Raw genomic sequence first — 17,419 nt, 5'->3', positions numbered from 1 at the left:
GCAACAAAAATGGAACTATCCTGTGTTAAATTGGAACATCTGGTTAACTTATTTTAAGCCACTCAGATATACTGTGAGCTCTGATATAACAGACATGGTTTATGTCTCCAACAGTAATCGAGAAAAACGAATCCTTATAAGGAAAAGACCTTTAAAGCACAGCAAGTCACTACAGATAGCTTTATAAAAGTGTGATTTAAAGGGTGTATTAATGGAGGCAGAAATGTGAGTCCTCGCCTATACTTTACCTTAAAAATCTTTTTGAATGTTTCAAAAGTACATACTTTGCATAAAACCTAACTTTTTAACTTAACTGAATCCAGTCCCTTGAAGTGGTCGCAGTTCAATGAAGTCCTATCTCCTCACTGCACCTACAGAACTAAATTACTGATTGACAGGGCTGTGAATTTTTGGATTCTGCTACTTTAATACCATGATCCTGTATCTGACATGCACAAGAGCTCAGAAAGCGAGTTGCTAGTTGTACACTGATTAATAACACTCAATTTAAATGTGGACTACAGTAACATCCATCACTTTAGGTAAGTGAATAAGAACCACTGTACTGGTATTTCAGCTGTCAGGCAAAAAAAAGAGTAAAATAAATCTTAAATTATGTCAACTTTGGAAACTAGTGGAATTTTATTCACTCTTTAAAGTAGGGGGTGACTCTTAATTAAATCCTGCTGCTCATGGTGAAGCAGACAGGAATGTAAATGCTCTACCACCAAAGTCAGTAAGATATAGTCACGAGCACCTGGACAGCAATGTTTACGGATCAGAGATTAGATCAGAAGGGGAACAGTTACTTTCAAGACATACCATGGCTTATTGCTCTATCTTCACAGTCACCCACCTCCCTCCACCCCCAGAACCCAGCGAGCAAAGGTAAGATGCAATCAGTTAAATCAGATTTGCAATGTTTAAAACACTATGAAAGATGTCCAGAGGTTATTAACTGATTTCTATTCACTGCTACTACAGGTATGTGAAGCAATTTGCACTTCTCACTATTGTAAAGTTGCAATAAAAGTTCAGAGACAGGGTGTAACCTGACTCTACAGAAAAAAGACCTCCAAAATTGGTTTGCCTGATTTGTAATCCCAATCCTTACTTGCATCAGTCAACAGGTGGCTGTCTAAATAATTTCACTTCTAATTGCTAGGAAAGAAGCGCTGAGCATGTATGCAGGTCATTCTCATGGATTGGAGAATTGCAGTTCAGGCCTGGCGGTTTAAGTGAGACACATAGCTTCAGCGCTGATCCAAAATAAGAGATGAAATGTGGAAGTGGGTCAGTGTTTGCTGGGTGATGTTTCACATAGCACTGTAGATGCAGGGAAGGAATAAAAGCACAAAAAAGTGTGAACCATGGCTGGAATTTTATGCCGCCCCCCTCCCCAAAAGAGCGGGATGGTGGCATGGGTGGGAGGGTGGGGGAGGTGCGTAAAATGCAGCGGGAGGCTTGGGGGGGGCCCTTCCTGACATGCTCCCGCCTCCGCTGCCATTTTATGCAGGGCAGCAGTGGCGAAAAAGCCCCAGGCCAATCAAGGCCCTTGAGTGGCCACTTAACAGCCACTTAAGGGCCTCCACCCGCCACCATACGGATTTTACCCTAGGCTGATGGGTGGCCCAGACCCGAGAAAATCCGCCTGTTAAAAGTAGGCAGCTTTCTGACAGCCTGGGGGGGAGGGTGGCCCTCCTGATCAGGCACCCTGTGCCTGATGGGCTGCCCCTAATGCCCAAACCGCTCCCAATGCCCAACATGTCCCGTCCCCTCCCGTCCCCCCAATCAACCACCCTTGCCTCGTCGGGGCCTGACCGATTGCACCAGTGAGGCCCAAAAAACTTACTCGGTCTCCGGGGCTCCCCGGCATCTTCCATTTTCAGCTGGGTTGCAGTCCCAGCAGTGGCCACCGCTCCCGGTGGTGCTGCTGGGATGAACTGACGGCCCGCTGATTGGATGGCAGCTTCATTAGACGGGATGTCCTGCCTCAATGAGGTGGAAGTCCATCCTCAGACCAATTAAAGGCCTGGGGACTGCAAAATGCGGTCTGGATCCCCAGGCCAGGCGGAGGCGGGTTCGTCACCGACTTCTCAGTCACTGGATGGCTCCCATCCGCCGAGGGTAAATTCCAGCCCATGGCTCCGATGGTAGCACTCTCACCTCTGAGTTAGAAGGTTGTGGGTTCAAGTTCCACTCCAGGACTTGAGCACAATAATCAAAGCAGACACTCCAGTGCTGAACTGTCAGAGGTGCCGTCTTTTAGATGAGATGTTAACCGAGGCCCCATCTACCCTCTCAGGTGGATGTAAAAGATCCAGGGCACTATTATGAGGAGAAGCAGTGGAGCTATCCCTGGTGTCCTGGCCAATATTTATCTCTCAATCAATATCAGAACAACAGATTTTCTTGTCATTACCACATTACCGTTTGTGGGAGCTTGTGTTTTCTACATTGCAACAGTGGCTGCACTTCAAAAAAAAAATAAGTACTTCATTGGCTGTAAAGCGCTTTGGAATGTCCTGTGGGTGTGAAAGGTGCTATATAAATGCAGTCTATCTTTCTTTAAATGGCTCCGTTTTCACTGAAGGCCCACCTGAAACAAAATCAACCTGACTTAGGCTTCATTTCAGTTTGCTCGCCTTCATCCCTTGGAGTTTTAAAATAATTTCACAGCAGTTTCAATAACCGATTAATGAAAGATCTTGTCCCATTTCCTGTAGTTTTTGTCCTTTTTAAGGTGAATCATAGTAAACAGTAAACATTTGTTTCCAACAGGGAAGAAAGCAGACTTTGCCCATAGCTGTACTCTGCATTGACACATTAAGTTGCTACTGTTGTATAACCGTGGGGACAGTTCAGCTCATGGCACTGGTGTGCTCGGCATCTAGTAGCACAAATGAACATTGTTTTGGCAGTGTGGGAATCCTGGTTTTAGTGCAGTATTTTTCTTCGGGTAGTTTGTATTCTAGTACAAAGTATGTTTGGTCACTTTTTTTCTTGAAATTTGAAAAAGACACTTTATACAGAAGGAGGAACACTGGTCTTTCTGGTTTCAGAATGTTTCTTGCTACTGAAATAAATGGTAGGTGCAGGAATAGTTTTCATTTGGATGAATCATGACCAAAATCAGGTAAACAACTGGCATAAATCATTTGGGAGTTAGTGACTCTGCAAGAAGCTTGCAAAGCAATTATATTTGTAACTGAATATTCTGCTAATCACTAAACAATGAAAATGAATCATTGGCACACAAACAAGTCATCATGAAAATGCTATAACTTCCTGGTTAAATGTATTTTTAGCCTCTTCCACGGAATGCTGTCCTGCTTGGCCTCCTATCTTTCACCCTCCAAACTTTGCTGCCCATATCTTGAGTCGCACCAAACCCCATTCACTCTTCATCACTGTGCTCACTGACTGATGTTGGCTCCCACTCTGGTAACACCTCAGTTTTTCAAATTATCATACTTGTTTTTGAATCCCTTTACGGCTTCAACCTTTCCCCATCTCTGTAATCTCCTCTACCCCTACAACCTTCCAAGTTTTCTACACTCCTTCAATTCTGGCCTCTTCTATATCCTTGATTTTCATCGCTCCATCATTGGCGGCTGTGCCTTCAGCTGCCTTGGCCCTAAACTCTGGAATTCCCTCCCTAAACCTTTCTGCTTCTCTTCCTCTCGCTCCTCCTTAAAACCTACCTCTTTGATCAAGTTTTTGGTAAGCTATTCTAATATCTCAATATGTCATAGAGTCGTACAGCACAGAAACAGGCCCTTCGGCCCATCGTGTTTGTGCCGGCCATACAGCACCCAACTATTCTAATCCCATATTCCTGCACTTGGCCCATAGCCTTGTATGCTATGGAGTTTCAAGTGGTCATCCAAATACTTCCTAAATGTTCTGAGGGTTCCTGCCTCCACCACCTCTTCAGGCAGTGCGTTCCAGATTCCAACCACCCTCTGGGTGAAAATTGTTTCCTCAAATCTCCCCTAAACCTCCTGTCCCTTACCCTAAATCTATGCCCCCTGGTTCTTGACCCCTCCTCTAAGGGAAAAAGTTTCCTCCTATCTAACCTATCAATGCCCTTCATAATCTTGTACACCTCAATCATGTCCCCCCCACCCCCCTCAGCCTTCTCTGCTCTAAGGAAGACAACCCCAGCCTTTTCAGTCTCTCTTCATAACTGAAATGCTCCAGCCCAGGCAACATCCTGGTGAATCTCCTCTGCACCCTCTCCAGTGCAATCACATCCTTCCTATATGTGGTGACCAGAACTGTACACAGTACTCCAGCTGTGGCCTAACCAGCATTTTATACAGCTCCATCATAACCTCCCTGCTCTTACATTCTATGCCTCGGCTAATAAAGGCAAGTATCCCATATGCCTTCCTAACCACCTTATCTACCTGTGCTGCTGCCTTCAGTGATCTATGGACAAGTACACCAAGGTCCCTTCTGTCACTTCTGTCTAATTACACTCCTGTGAAGCTCCTTGAGACATTTGTATGATGTTCTAGGTACTATATAAATGCAAGATGTTGTCATGATGAATAGCAGTAAATTGTGCATTTCAGCCATAATATACTTCAACAGGAATAAATTTTCTTTAATTCATGTACTCAAAGTTGAGAAATGTTATTGTTTGGGAAATGGGGCAATTTTTCCATTTTAGGCTCTAATGATCGGAGTCAAGCAGCCCAAGATAGATGTGAAATTGATCACCCCCTCCTAATCTCTCCTTTGGTTCAGCATCCATTTTTCATTACGTGAAGCATCATATGAGGCTTCTCTCTGTCAAGGGCACTATCTAAATATAAATGTAGTTATTGAATGAAGGCCCTACCATCCTTTTCACAGTGTGTTAATCAACTGCCACCCCCCCCGCCCCCCACCTCCCCCAACACCCCAAGATTATCAACTATTCCACCAGCAAATTTTGTCACTGGTCACAAGAGCCATCCTTATGGCCTCTGAGTAAGCTAGCTAATTTATAACAAATTCCAAGCGGTTTTGTGCAGTAGGCCTACAATGCACACTCAAAACACTGTCGATACAGCGTAACCTCATGCGGTAGATGTTCTGATCTATTGCTTCTGGTTGAGAACTTCTGAGAAATACCATTCAGCAGTGCCCCTGCCATCTCCACCCTCTCCATCATCGGAAGCTCTACATCAGAAGTGCCAATAAGACTGTAGGCTGCTCAACAACAGGGAACAGATGGGGAAAGCTGTAATGAAAACAAATGTAATTCAGAATTGATCTTGCTGTCTGCTGACAGCACAAATGCCAGAAGTGCCTGCGCTGGGGTGCCAAGTTGTCACTTGCTCGGATACATGCCCCAACAGCTCTACTTCAGTAAGTGATGGTCGACACTATGTTTAAACTTCTACATTCAAGAGACGCAGTTCCAAGCAATGGGGCTGTCTGAGAAAGTTCCACAAAGACAGTCGTGCAAAGTCTCACTGCTAAGTTATACAGATTCTGTGCTTAGAAAGAAGTAAGTTTAAAACTTAAATAATGGCAGCAGTCTGCTGAAGACCAGGATCCAGTCAATTGAAGAAGTGTGTGTCGAGTACCATACCACACCCATACTGACTGCACAATGGTGACATCACAAGGTAAATATATTAATTTGCTGTTGAGTAAGGTTTGCAATGAGTAACTTTAATCACGACATCTTGGCATGTCGGTGTACCAGTGCATTGTGGTACACTGTGGTGCAACATGGCTGATGTCACAATTCCTATCACGTAAAGTTCTTCATCTCAGCCAGGGAATTAGGGGGAGATGCATATCAGAAGGTAACAAGTTAGAGGGTGTGAACCAACCACCAGCATGCACTTTTTAGTAGCCAATTACAGAGCAGGAATAGCAAAGACTTCAGAACAAGTTCCCTGTTTGGCCTATTGGCTGAAGAGTGGCTTGCGGCAATGAAGGAATGTAAATGACAAAAACATAAACCAAAGAATGGGAGGAGAAAAAACAGGATTTTAGAACATTTATGAGGAGCCTCCCAGTTGTTTGTATATTACATTTATGCACATGAATTAATTTGAAAATACAACTTGAGAAAGTTGTAGAATTTTCTCTGGGCCATAAATAAATATTGTCAGTCATCATTAAATTGAATTGAATCATTAAAAGCGTCTGGAAAAAGTTGCTCATCAGAGATTGTCAGCCACTTGGACAACATACAGCCCAACAGGTACCTGGCTAATGTGCAAATGCCCCGTGGCACCCAGATGGAAGCATAATATTTGAGGGCTGCTGTCACTTTCATTGTCATGGTCCACTGTTACAACTGCTCGGTCCAAGTATGCAGAGCTTTGTGATGAAGTTAGTAACGATGCTGAATGGCACCCTTGGAAAAGTGCAGCTGTCCGATAAGGGAAGTCAGGGGTCCCAAACATTTCTTCTGGGAAGAGAGGAAAACACTGTGGTAAAATGAAGTGCAGATGTCAGTGATAAATAAGAATGAAGGAATGGATTAAAAAGTTCCTTGACAACCTCTAATCGGTAAGTGAAGTGATGTTCATTACAGCTCAGCAAAGCCCTTGCCTACTAAGCAGCGGAAGCAACATGCTATAGACTGAGGTAAGTAATCCCACAACCAATGGATCAGATCAAAGCTCTGCAGTCCTGCCACATCTAAACATTACTGGTGGTGGACAATTAAATAACAAACAGGAGGAAGAGGTTCCATCAACTTCCCCATCTTCTATGATGGGGGAGCCCAAAACATCAGCGCAAAACACAAGGCTGAAATATATTTGCAACCATCTTCAGCTGGAAGTGCCGAATGGATGATTCATCTTGGCCTCCTCCTGAGGTCCCCAGCATCACAGAGCCCAGTCTTCAGCCAATTCGATTCACTCCAAGTGATATCAAGAAATGGCTGAGCGCAGTGGATCGCAAAGGCTATGGGCCCTGACAACATCCTGGCTGTGGTGCTGAAGACCTGTGCTCCAGCTGTGCCTCTAGCCAAGCTGTTCAAGTACAGCTACAACACTGGCATCTACCCAAAAATGTGGAAAATTGCTCAGCTATGTCCTACCCACAAAAAGCAGGACAAATCCAATCTGACCAATTACTACTCCACCAGTCTCTCAATCATCAAAGTGATGGAAGGTGTGATTGACAGTGCTATCAAGCAGCACTTTTTCAACAATAACCTGCTCATCGATACTTAGATTGGGTTCGAGCAGGGCCACCCGGCTCCAGACTTCATCACAGCCTTGGTCCAAACATGGACAAAGGAGCTGAATTCTAGAGGTGAGGTGAGAGTGCCTGCCCTTCACATCAAGGCAGCATTTGACCAAGTATGGCATCGAGGAACCCTAATAAAATTGGATCAGAAAACTACATGTAGGCAGAGACAGGAGTTGGCCTTGACCTCCATACCTGGGAAATCGTACCAGGACTTCGCCATTGACCTTTTGGCTGGAATATAATGAGCAGTCCTCATGACTCTCCCAATCTTTTTTCAGTGAACAAGGGGAACAATTACGGGCCTGCACCTTTTCAAGCCTTCAGCCTGGGGAAAAGCACGTTTAACAGTGAACTCTTTAAAATCATCAGACCAAATGCACATTATCTTTATAAACTATATCTTTTCTTGAGAGTAGATGATGTGTATATTTTGGGTGTTGTATAATCATTTAGGTTTTCTCATAAGTTTAAAAAAGAGAAAGATGTCATGTGTCTGTTCTTGATAATTAAAGCACTCGAGTAAAAAAACACTTTTAAAAAAAAACACTATCCTCGATCAGTCAAGAGGTGAAAAAGGGGGAACCATCTCTATCATCTCTCTGCTGTCTGTAACACCATCACTTTGCTGATGATTGAGAGTAGTCTGATGGGATGATGATTGGCTGGATTTCCTTTGTCCTGCTTTTTGTGGACCGGATATACCTGGGCAGTTTTCCACTTTGTCGGGTAGATGCCAGATGGAACTGTAGCTGTGATGGAACAGCTTGGCGAGAGACACTCCTTACACATTCACTGCCTTTACCATCAACACATTGTGGCTGCCACATGTACCATCTACAAGATGTACTGCAGCAACTCACCAAGGCTTCTTCCCAGTTCCGTGGCCTCTACCATCATGAAGGACAATTGAAGCTGACATATGGGCACACGACCATCTCCAAGTTCCCCTCCAAGTCACACACCACCCTGACTTGGAAATATATCACCGTTGCTTCATAATCGCTGAGTCAAATTCCTGGAACTCCCTACTTAACAGCATTATGGGAGTACCTTCACCACACGGACTACATCGATTCAAGAACACCACCTTCTTGAGGGCAGTTGGGGATGGACAATAAATTCTGGCCTTGCTAGTGATGCCAATGTCGCATGAACAAAAAAATAATACTCTTATCTGAAGTGCCAGGAGGAGCTTTTAGACTGGTGTTTTTGGGTGTAAACATACACCCATCACAGAAGCAACATAACCCAGGAGATGTCCATTTACTTGAACAGTGTAGCTCGGTACTGAAGGGCTTTCACAATCATAAGATTTTTAATGATTTTGAATTTTGCGTAGAGTGCAATAATGGTACATAAGCAGCACAATGTCAGTTTGTGTCAAATTTGCAATTTCACAGGGACGGAAGAGATAAAAATCTGAGAAATGGTAATTTCATCCAGGGCAGTAGGCTGTGCTCTTCTGTGGCTAGTGTTGAGGCACATTATTGGGATGTGGTAGTTGGAACTTCCACCCACAGTTGGCCATCCAAGCTGATATCGGAGTACTCGATGTTGATACCATGTTGAGAACCATATGAGTTCATACTGCTGGCAGCACAAATGACTAAAATTGCCCCTTACATTATGAATCCTCAGGATTGGTGGCCCTCATTTTAATGAGACAACAATTTTAACCAGTGCATAAAATTTAGAGCACAGAAACAGGCCAGTCTTCCCAACAGGTCTTTCCTTGTGTTTATGTTCCACATGAGCCTCCTCCTACTTAACTTCATGTCTCCCTACTAACATATCACCTCACACTATCAAAATATCGGTAGTACATCTATATTTATATAGATATTGTACTTGTCTGACTCTAAAACACATTGATTAAAAATGTACCTTTGCAAATAGCAACATAAAACTGAGAGAAGAAACATAAAATTCCAGAACTGGCTCCAGACTTTTACACTCTGAGCTCAGCCAACAGACTGCTGACCTGACGCAGAAAGAGAGTACCAACAGCGAACAACTAGTAAACGTACATCATTTGATGGTTATACATTCAGAAATACTGAAGCAAATGCAGTAGAGTACATTATATACAATGCATTGCAGCAACTCACCAAGGCTGCTCAGACAGCACCTTCCAAACCCACAATCTCTACCACGTACAAGGACAAGGGCAGCAGATGCATGAGATACCACCACCTGGAAGTTACCTCCAAGTCACACACCATCCTGACTTGGAACTCTATCGCCGTTCCTTCACTGTCGCTGGGTCAAAATCCTGGAACTCCCTTCCTAACAGCACTGCGGGTGTACCTACCCCACATGGACTGCAGTGGTTCAAGATGGCAGCTCACCACCATCTTCTCAAGGGCAATTAGGGATGGGCAATAAATGCTGGCTTTGCCCACATCCCATGAACGAATATTTTTAAAAAAATTATAGACATTAAGGCCACAGCAGATTTCACAATGGAGCTCAATGCTCAATTATCAAAGATTGCTCATAGCTATGGTAGCGCCTAAATTAATTTATTAAATGGAATTCAGCCATCTGTCGGTCCAAAATTAGGCTTTACATGTACAGTATAGCAATTGTGTAGGGATAGGAATAAAGGCCAGCACAATGCCACTAAACAAAAAACGAGCAGACTGTGATGAAGTAACCTCTGAATCACAGCTTTGTCTTTCTGGCAGAAAATAGGATGTAATAAAATGAATTTTCCTCTGTCCCTTTGTTAAACTAAATATATATACAGTGCACCACTCATCTGTTCGGGTAAAAGAATCAGCCGATACCTAAAATCTAAAGTGAAAACAGAGAATGCTGAAAATTCACAATTCTATCAATGTTAGAAAAGGACAGATGAATGATTCAGGTGGGAGCCTTCATAATCGTTGCCCAATTCTAGAGGAGGATTATACCTGAACCATTAACCTCTCTTTTAAAATAAAACTAAAAATGCTGGAAATACTCGACAGGTCTGGCAGCATCTGTAAAGAGAAAAACAGTTATTTCAGGTCGATGATCTTCAATCAGAATCTTTTCTTTTATCCTCTTCTTTAGATGTGGATTGGTCTGCTCCGTATTTCTGTTTTGTGTCAATTGTATATGTTCTAAATATTGTTCTGGGTCTGCATAGACCTTAGGAACATATAACTTCAGTTTTTTTCTTACTTTGCTGGTTCATATATGAGAAGAGTTTTAACGCAGACATGCATTTTTTGCCTTTTAATGTACTGAAAGTTTGTATTTTGAGTGTATTGTCCTAGTTTTTGTCTCTATTATCTGTCATCTTCATTCACCATGCAGGTCATATTAGAACTGCAAAATGCTCCACCCTAGGCAAATATCTTAGCAGTCATTTTTTAATTTCCTTATGTTAAATACATTGAAGTCATTTCTAAGTACATATGTCAGGCTGTGTTTATTATGGATTATTGTCATAAACTGATGCAGGCAGCCAAATATGTCACTAAATATGTTTTTAACTATAAAGGGAAAGTTAGAGACCAATCAGATAAGAGAAATCCCATATACAATAAAGGATTAAACTATTGCGTGTACTGCTATTGAAAACCTGCAGTCTCGCACCATTGAGCGAGTTTTATTGGGGCAATTCAGAAAGATGTTCGAGGCGTGCACGTCATCCACTAAGAAGCTGTCATCGCCATTCTGGCATCACCTAAGCCTCCCGTGCTCTTGTAAACATCTTTGGCGTTCACATGGGTGGGGTGGGGGAGGGTGGAGAAATACCACGATGTACACAAACCAGTTTTGGCACTCCTACCTGAAATGATACTTGTGTATTGTGAAGCACACAGAGTTTTGTTACAATCATTCTAACTCTTGTACTTTAAATGGTAATTACTTATTAAATTAAGCATAAAGTGGCCAAATTTCTTTTTAGCTTGAGAAGCACTTAATTAACAGAGCAAAGCAGAACAAACGAGTTAATGACCTGTCGCGCCATGTTTGCTTTTACCTAAAAGGGGGAGGAGGTGGAGGAGTGCTTGTGTCTCATAATTATATGTCACCATGACTCCTACCTCAGTTTCCAGGGTCTCTGCTAGGAAGAGGCCCAGATGTACATTGCCCAATTATAGTTGCCCTTAATGCTAGTGTCTAGCTCCCTCAGATCAGAGGATCTGGAAAGAGGATCAGAGCAACATCCTGAAAATGGGGGGGAAAAGTACTGGGTAGCCAAACCTGAAGTGGTAAATACTGAATGTAGTATTGTCTATTAATGCTGTGAAGAAAAGACCACCATTCTCACACCAGTCAAAATTTTATAAAGCTAACACTCTTGCCTCTAAGTCAGAAGTTGTGTGTTCAAGTCGCACTCCAGATACTTGAGCATAAAATCTATAGGCTGACTCTTGACTGTAATACTAAGAGAATGCTGCACAGTCATAGGTGCTATTTCTCAGATGAAATTATAAGACAAGATCCTGTCTGCCCATTCAAGTGTATGAAAAGGTCCAATGGCATGATTGTAAGCTGAGCAGGGGAATTGTCCTGGCCAGCATTTATCATTCAACCAACATCTAAAACACATTATCTAATCATTTATTTCATTGTTTTTGTGGGAGCTTGCTGTGCACAAATTGGCTGCTGTATATCCAACATTACAACAGTAACTACACTTCAAAAGTACTTCATTGTCTGTGAAGCACTTTGGGATGTCCTGAGTTCATGAAAAGCAATGCAAGTTCTTTCTTTTACCAAGGTAGCTGGGGTTCCTAAAGTTATTGTTGTAATAAAAAGGTACTGTTTTCCACAAGAAGGTGGGTATAGCAGTAGCTAATTAAACATCCACTGCTATTTTTCTTCATCCCTGTCCGCACTTAGAAATGCAAAAGCAGAGATAGAAAATGCAGCAGAAATATTTTGAAATTTAGTTGGTGCAAAAATCCACTGGCAACAATTGAATGGAAACCTACATATAGTGAGCTTCCTAGGTGGTCATGGTGCCTTTCCTTTCTCCCTTCCCTTTCTGAAGACCTGCACGTACTCAGTTTTGGTAACCTGGTGGAAGCAACCATTGTTGAGTTGGGACACACCCTGTGTAAAGTTGTGTATTGAGGTAATTAATAAGTAAATGGTTTCAAGGAACAGTCTCATCAATATACAGCATCCACAAGATGTTTAACTTGGATTGTAAGGTAGATGCAGCCAATGATGTCTGATGATATAGTCAATCAAATTCACACTTAACCATTTATTTCTGCATTGTACTTGCAATAAAAATATTTTTAAACTTCCTTAAAATGGTTTGCACATCAGTTTACAGTTGTTTATATGATAGTGATGACATTTTCTAAAAGCTCTCTGCTTTCTCATTATTTAGATTGAATAACTGCATTCAACGCAACTGATGTGACAATGTGTTAACGAGCTGGTGCTTAAACTTTTACCGCTTTCTATTGCAAAGTGGGTTTCAGAACACTGGTGGCAACGCTGAAAAGCATCATACGTACAACATTTGAGCATAGAATAGTATAACACAAGGAGGCCATTTGGCCCATCGTACTTGTGCTGGCTCTTCAAAAGAGTTATCCAATTAGTCCCACATCCCTGCTTTTTCTCCTCAGTCCTGCAGATATATTTCCTCAAGTATTTGAGCATGCTAAGTTATCCCAGGGTCTTTTCACAATCTTGCACATTCAGTTGCTCACAAGTAATGTTCCAAACTTTTAACATTCTAATATTTGGCCCTTCTCAAATGTTGGGATAAGGTCCATAGGGAAAGCAATAACAGAAATTCATTGCTGGTCTGTGTCAGCGAGCTGAGAACTCGGCCTGTTTGTGGCCAGAACAAAATGTGTCCCGCAGTGTGCAGCACCAACACCAGTGGCAATTTATATTTGCTGCCTGTGGCGTGGAAGAAACCACCTCTTTGAGATCAGTCCCTGTGTTGCCAGAGACACTAACAGTCCCTCATTTATATTACAGCACTATTGCCAGAGTTGGTGCTGTAAAAAAACGTAGCCAGTGCTTGTGGTCATAAAGTACACGTGGACTATATCCTTTTGGATTACCAAAAAATTTACTAAAGGAGCTACATTTTTTTAAAAAATCTGCAGTAATCACAGCACTGTACAGCCAAAACCTAACGAGAGAAAATAGCAATCTGGGCTTATTTGATAATTAACTCTGGATAGATCCGAAGACAGGCACCTCTTGTCACATACAGATCATTGTGCTCAGTGCACCATTAAAACCAGTGTGATTTCTCAAGCAAAACTGCTGTAAATATATATCAAATAGGTAACTGGTTTATCAAAGTATACGTTCTGAAAGGTGTGACACCTGATGCAAAATAATTGCTGTTTTAGTTTCCCTGCCCAAACCTTTAACAGAAAAATACACAGTCTTGAATCAAGAAATTAAAATTCCTGAATTATGATTTATCACACACATCGCTACGTACACTAAGGACACATGGCAGTGACCCACACACATCTGTGTTTTATATTAAAATTACCTAAAACCCTACTCTACCAAGCAAGGTATTTATTCAGTGAGACATTCTAAAGCACTGAATGCTTATTTATTCCAAGGAAATTGGTAGGGTGACGAAAGCAATTTTAGATTCAAAGAATTAATCTTCCATTAGATTTCTGTAAGATGTGTTATGCTAAGTTAATTGGAATGCCATCACAAAATAAATTCTATAGGTAAATTTATCCTTCATATAAAAAGAATTTTAAATAGTTCACCTTTTATAATTTGTGCCTGACGGTGACTCATAATACTTCGCCGTTTTAACAGTGCATTTGTAATCCAGGGGTGAAATTGGCAGAAGCATAGAACAGGTAATGGTGAATGGATGATCGGCTTTACACAACATCTGGTTTATTTTCCCATTAACTTTAATGGAAAAATAAATGAGGCGCGGTGTAAAACATGTTACCGATTTGCTATCGCCCATTTCACATTTGTGACAAAAACCAATATCAGCCCCACTGACATTTAATTTAGGTTTCAGTTATTTTCCTTTCTCTGTTCCTGTTCCATAGTTCTCATGGTCTTCATCATGCGTCAATACTTTGCCAAACTGACCTTACTTCACTGTACTAATTTCTCAACTATGTACTTCCTGCCTGGACCTATGCCTGCCAGAAGTGCATTTGGTGATGTTTTCCATTGAATTTAGTGAACAAAAATCATGGGAGTACACCCAGGTGTTGCATGTGGAATGACATGACTGTCTCTCAAATTTACGGGTGAGAAAAGATCTTTAAGAAAAAAGGATTGCTCAGTTGGGTTATATACTTGTTCTTTTTACACTTGTAATATTGATTTGCTGTGAACTGTAACTATAGAACTACCTGTGTCTCCCTGATTGGGAATAGACTTAGAGACAAAGGGTTACGACAATGCAAATTATTAATCAAGAATGTAGAAACACTCTGGATTTTTTGTTAACTAGTTGACGGTGTGATATGATTTCCTGAAATTGATGGTTGGGAAGCGAAGGGAGTGCCAGCTGATTTTTATTTTTCTCTGGAGGCCTGCAAATGTGCTTCAAAAAGAGGATGCACTGTGTTAAAGCAAAAGCAACCTTATCGGTTGGCGTCCATGTCCTCTCTTTGAAAAATGTATCTTTTTGGAAAGGATGTTGTGATGGTGAATTCTCATGCCTTCTAGTACTGGCTTCTAATCGGGGTTGTAGTGGGTCATTATCTGTCAGAAGTATTTTAAATCTTGTATTGTGGAAATACCCACTGCTATTTCCTTGGGTCCATGTGTGGAAAAATTATCCTATTGTTTGGATTTAGAGGGTCTATCCATACAAGCAGTCGGAGATCAGAAATTTCTGCTGTAACTGGACACTTTGGAGATTGAAATAGTCTGTGTGAAAACTGTAACAACCATTAACTCATTCATTTGTCTGCTAATTTAACAAAGGTTTTAAACATTTATTTTATATTGATTAATCCCTTAGTTAAAACAGTGGACAGAGAAACTTCATACAAGCACATTAGCATGTCTTTTACTATAATTCCACTACAGCAAAATTTCAATCCCGTGTTCCAGATTTATTAAAGATATAGTCCTGTCTCCTTACAATATTGTGCAGAAAGTGCTATATGCTGCCTTAAAGCCACATTGATGTGTATGGCATTCCCATTTTGTAACTGCTTGGTTAAATTTGTGTGCGTGTGTCTGTGTGTGGTGGATCCTTTCCTTATCTTTTATTATCATCCTCCGTGTTCTTCACAAACTAATCATCTTAATAGTGCCTTGGAGTTGTGCAGGATTCCTTTGGTGTCTGCCTTATACCCCTATATTTTACAGAACTGCTTCAAGCAGAAGTGGTTCAGCAGTATTCTTGACCTGCCGGTGCTCTGGAATTTCTCATGTTTATGTCATCTGCATAAGTTACTGCAATTGTGACTTTCACTTCTGCTCATGGGCCTAAATGCCAGCAAGTGGAAAACATTATGACAGGACTACACAAGCTGACTGTCCAGTCAGCTGTCTACTACTGGAGAAAAATTGGCAAGCTGATATTCGCTGTCAACAGTGCTGCTGGGAGCAGAATAACCGATGAAAAGCTAACCACTGGGGTGAAATCTGCTTCTCCTGCATTGTCATGGAAGTCAGTTGGCATCAATGGTGGCATTGTGACATAAATGAGCCCTACTGTGAGTCATTAACTGAATTAAGCACTGTATACCAGCTGTCACCTGCCATTCCCACACTGGTTCTTCTGAGCTCTCATTGTAAGTTTGGCCAGAAGATTGGCAGAAACGGCCATCGATGAGCTTTCTTCAGGGTTTTTGTTGATCGTCCACCAAAGTGGGAGATCGGGAAACCCATGCTGAATTTCTACCTTGAGATGTATAATGACTGTACAACGATGGGATCATTTACTGAGCGGCCAGAAACCCGCCGGCCCATACATCATAACACAAATTGCTGGACATGCCACCCACCATTTTCCCCTCCCACCACACCCAATTTCCCCCTCCCCCGCCCCAAACACTCGTGTGTACTCAGAAGATCAACCCCTTAGCATCTACTTCTTAGAAACCATATATAATCATTTTGTTGTTCAGATGCTGAATGCAAGGGAGTTCTTTCCATGTTCTGGCCAATACCTACCCCTCAACCAACGTCACAGGAACACATTATCTGGTCATTATCACATTGCCGTTTGTGGGAGCTTGCTGTGCAGAAAAAGTGGTTGCTGCATTTCCTACATGACAACAGTGACTACAGTTCAAAAGTACATCATTGGCTGTAAAGTGCTTTGGGGAGTCCAGAGTTCATGAATGGCACTATATAAATTCAAATTTTTTCCTTTTGTTTAGATCTGATTTTATTTTTCTTGAAACTCTTTAATTTAGAATTAAATGCTACCAACACAATCAGGGTAGCAAGCATGTCTCAGGCAGCTGCGTCAGTCGGGTTCTGCCGCTTTCTCCTTTGGGATGGGTGCTAATTAAAGACGCTTTGTTGCTGCCCTTAAAAGATTGTGGCATTCTATTCAGGAGAACATAATTCCTCCCCTGAGTTTAGGTGGATGAGGAGACCAGTCACACCACACTTCTGCCATGACAGATTCAACTTCTAACAAAGGCCAGCACACCCTTTCTATAGTTATTCATGTAACAAGTTGTTCTCAGTTGTTGGTTAGGCCATCCCTCCTCACTAAACAAAACAGTGGTGAGTGATACACCCTTTGGTAGATTCATTTGTATAAAATTACACCATCTGGTAAATAAGTGCTCAAGAGCTTACTACTGCCCCTCAGTGCCAGTTACAAACAAAGGGAGAGGGGCCTGTCAGTTTTCATAACTAGGGAGTAACGTGCTACATGGGAAGGTATTGAAGAGAACACATTAAAATAATATGTTTCTTTTAATTGATATGGGTGTTATGTTATTTGGCCTCATTTGGTCAAAATGAAGATGAAAGCCTTGGAATATTTACCAGCTGTGCACAGAACTAATACAATGGATGTAAAAAGTTACTACTAAAATCATTTGTTTTAACTCTGGCAGGAATCAGGTGGGTGGAGGGACCGAGATGAGTGACAAACCACCGACAGCACCACCCTCCCCCCCCCCACCCCCCCCACCCCCGCAACTCCCACCCACCAACTTCAGCAGCATGAGGTTCAGCCAATTTTAAGTGAGTTTAGTTGCTCACCTGAAATCAGTGCGAAGTGGCAGCTGGCTGATGGGTGGAAGCTGAATGT

General features: G+C 41.9%; 1 protein-coding gene across 9 annotated transcripts in view; it reads left to right on the top strand.

The window, feature by feature from the left end:
* LOC137372718 (Krueppel-like factor 3) overlaps positions 1-17,419 on the top strand; it is a 76,704-nt gene that overhangs the window by 14,103 nt on the left and 45,182 nt on the right. Inside the window, exon 1 of one of the 9 annotated variants that reach the window (XM_068036860.1) lies at positions 456-542. The exons of 6 other annotated variants lie outside the window; for them this stretch is intronic. In XM_068036860.1, coding sequence (XP_067892961.1) covers positions 512-542 — 31 coding nt within the window. In that variant the 5' untranslated portion in view covers positions 456-511. Of the gene's footprint in view, positions 1-455; positions 543-865; positions 889-14,329; positions 14,436-17,419 lie in introns of those variants that run through there. 2 more of the 9 variants (XM_068036933.1, XM_068036926.1) reach the window with 2 other exon arrangements.

The sequence above is a fragment of the Heterodontus francisci genome, chromosome 1, assembly GCF_036365525.1.
Source record: "Heterodontus francisci isolate sHetFra1 chromosome 1, sHetFra1.hap1, whole genome shotgun sequence".
Lineage (NCBI taxonomy): Eukaryota > Metazoa > Chordata > Chondrichthyes > Heterodontiformes > Heterodontidae > Heterodontus > Heterodontus francisci.
The sequence above is the reverse complement of the archived record's forward strand: the minus strand, read 5'-3'. Positions and strand labels throughout refer to the sequence as shown.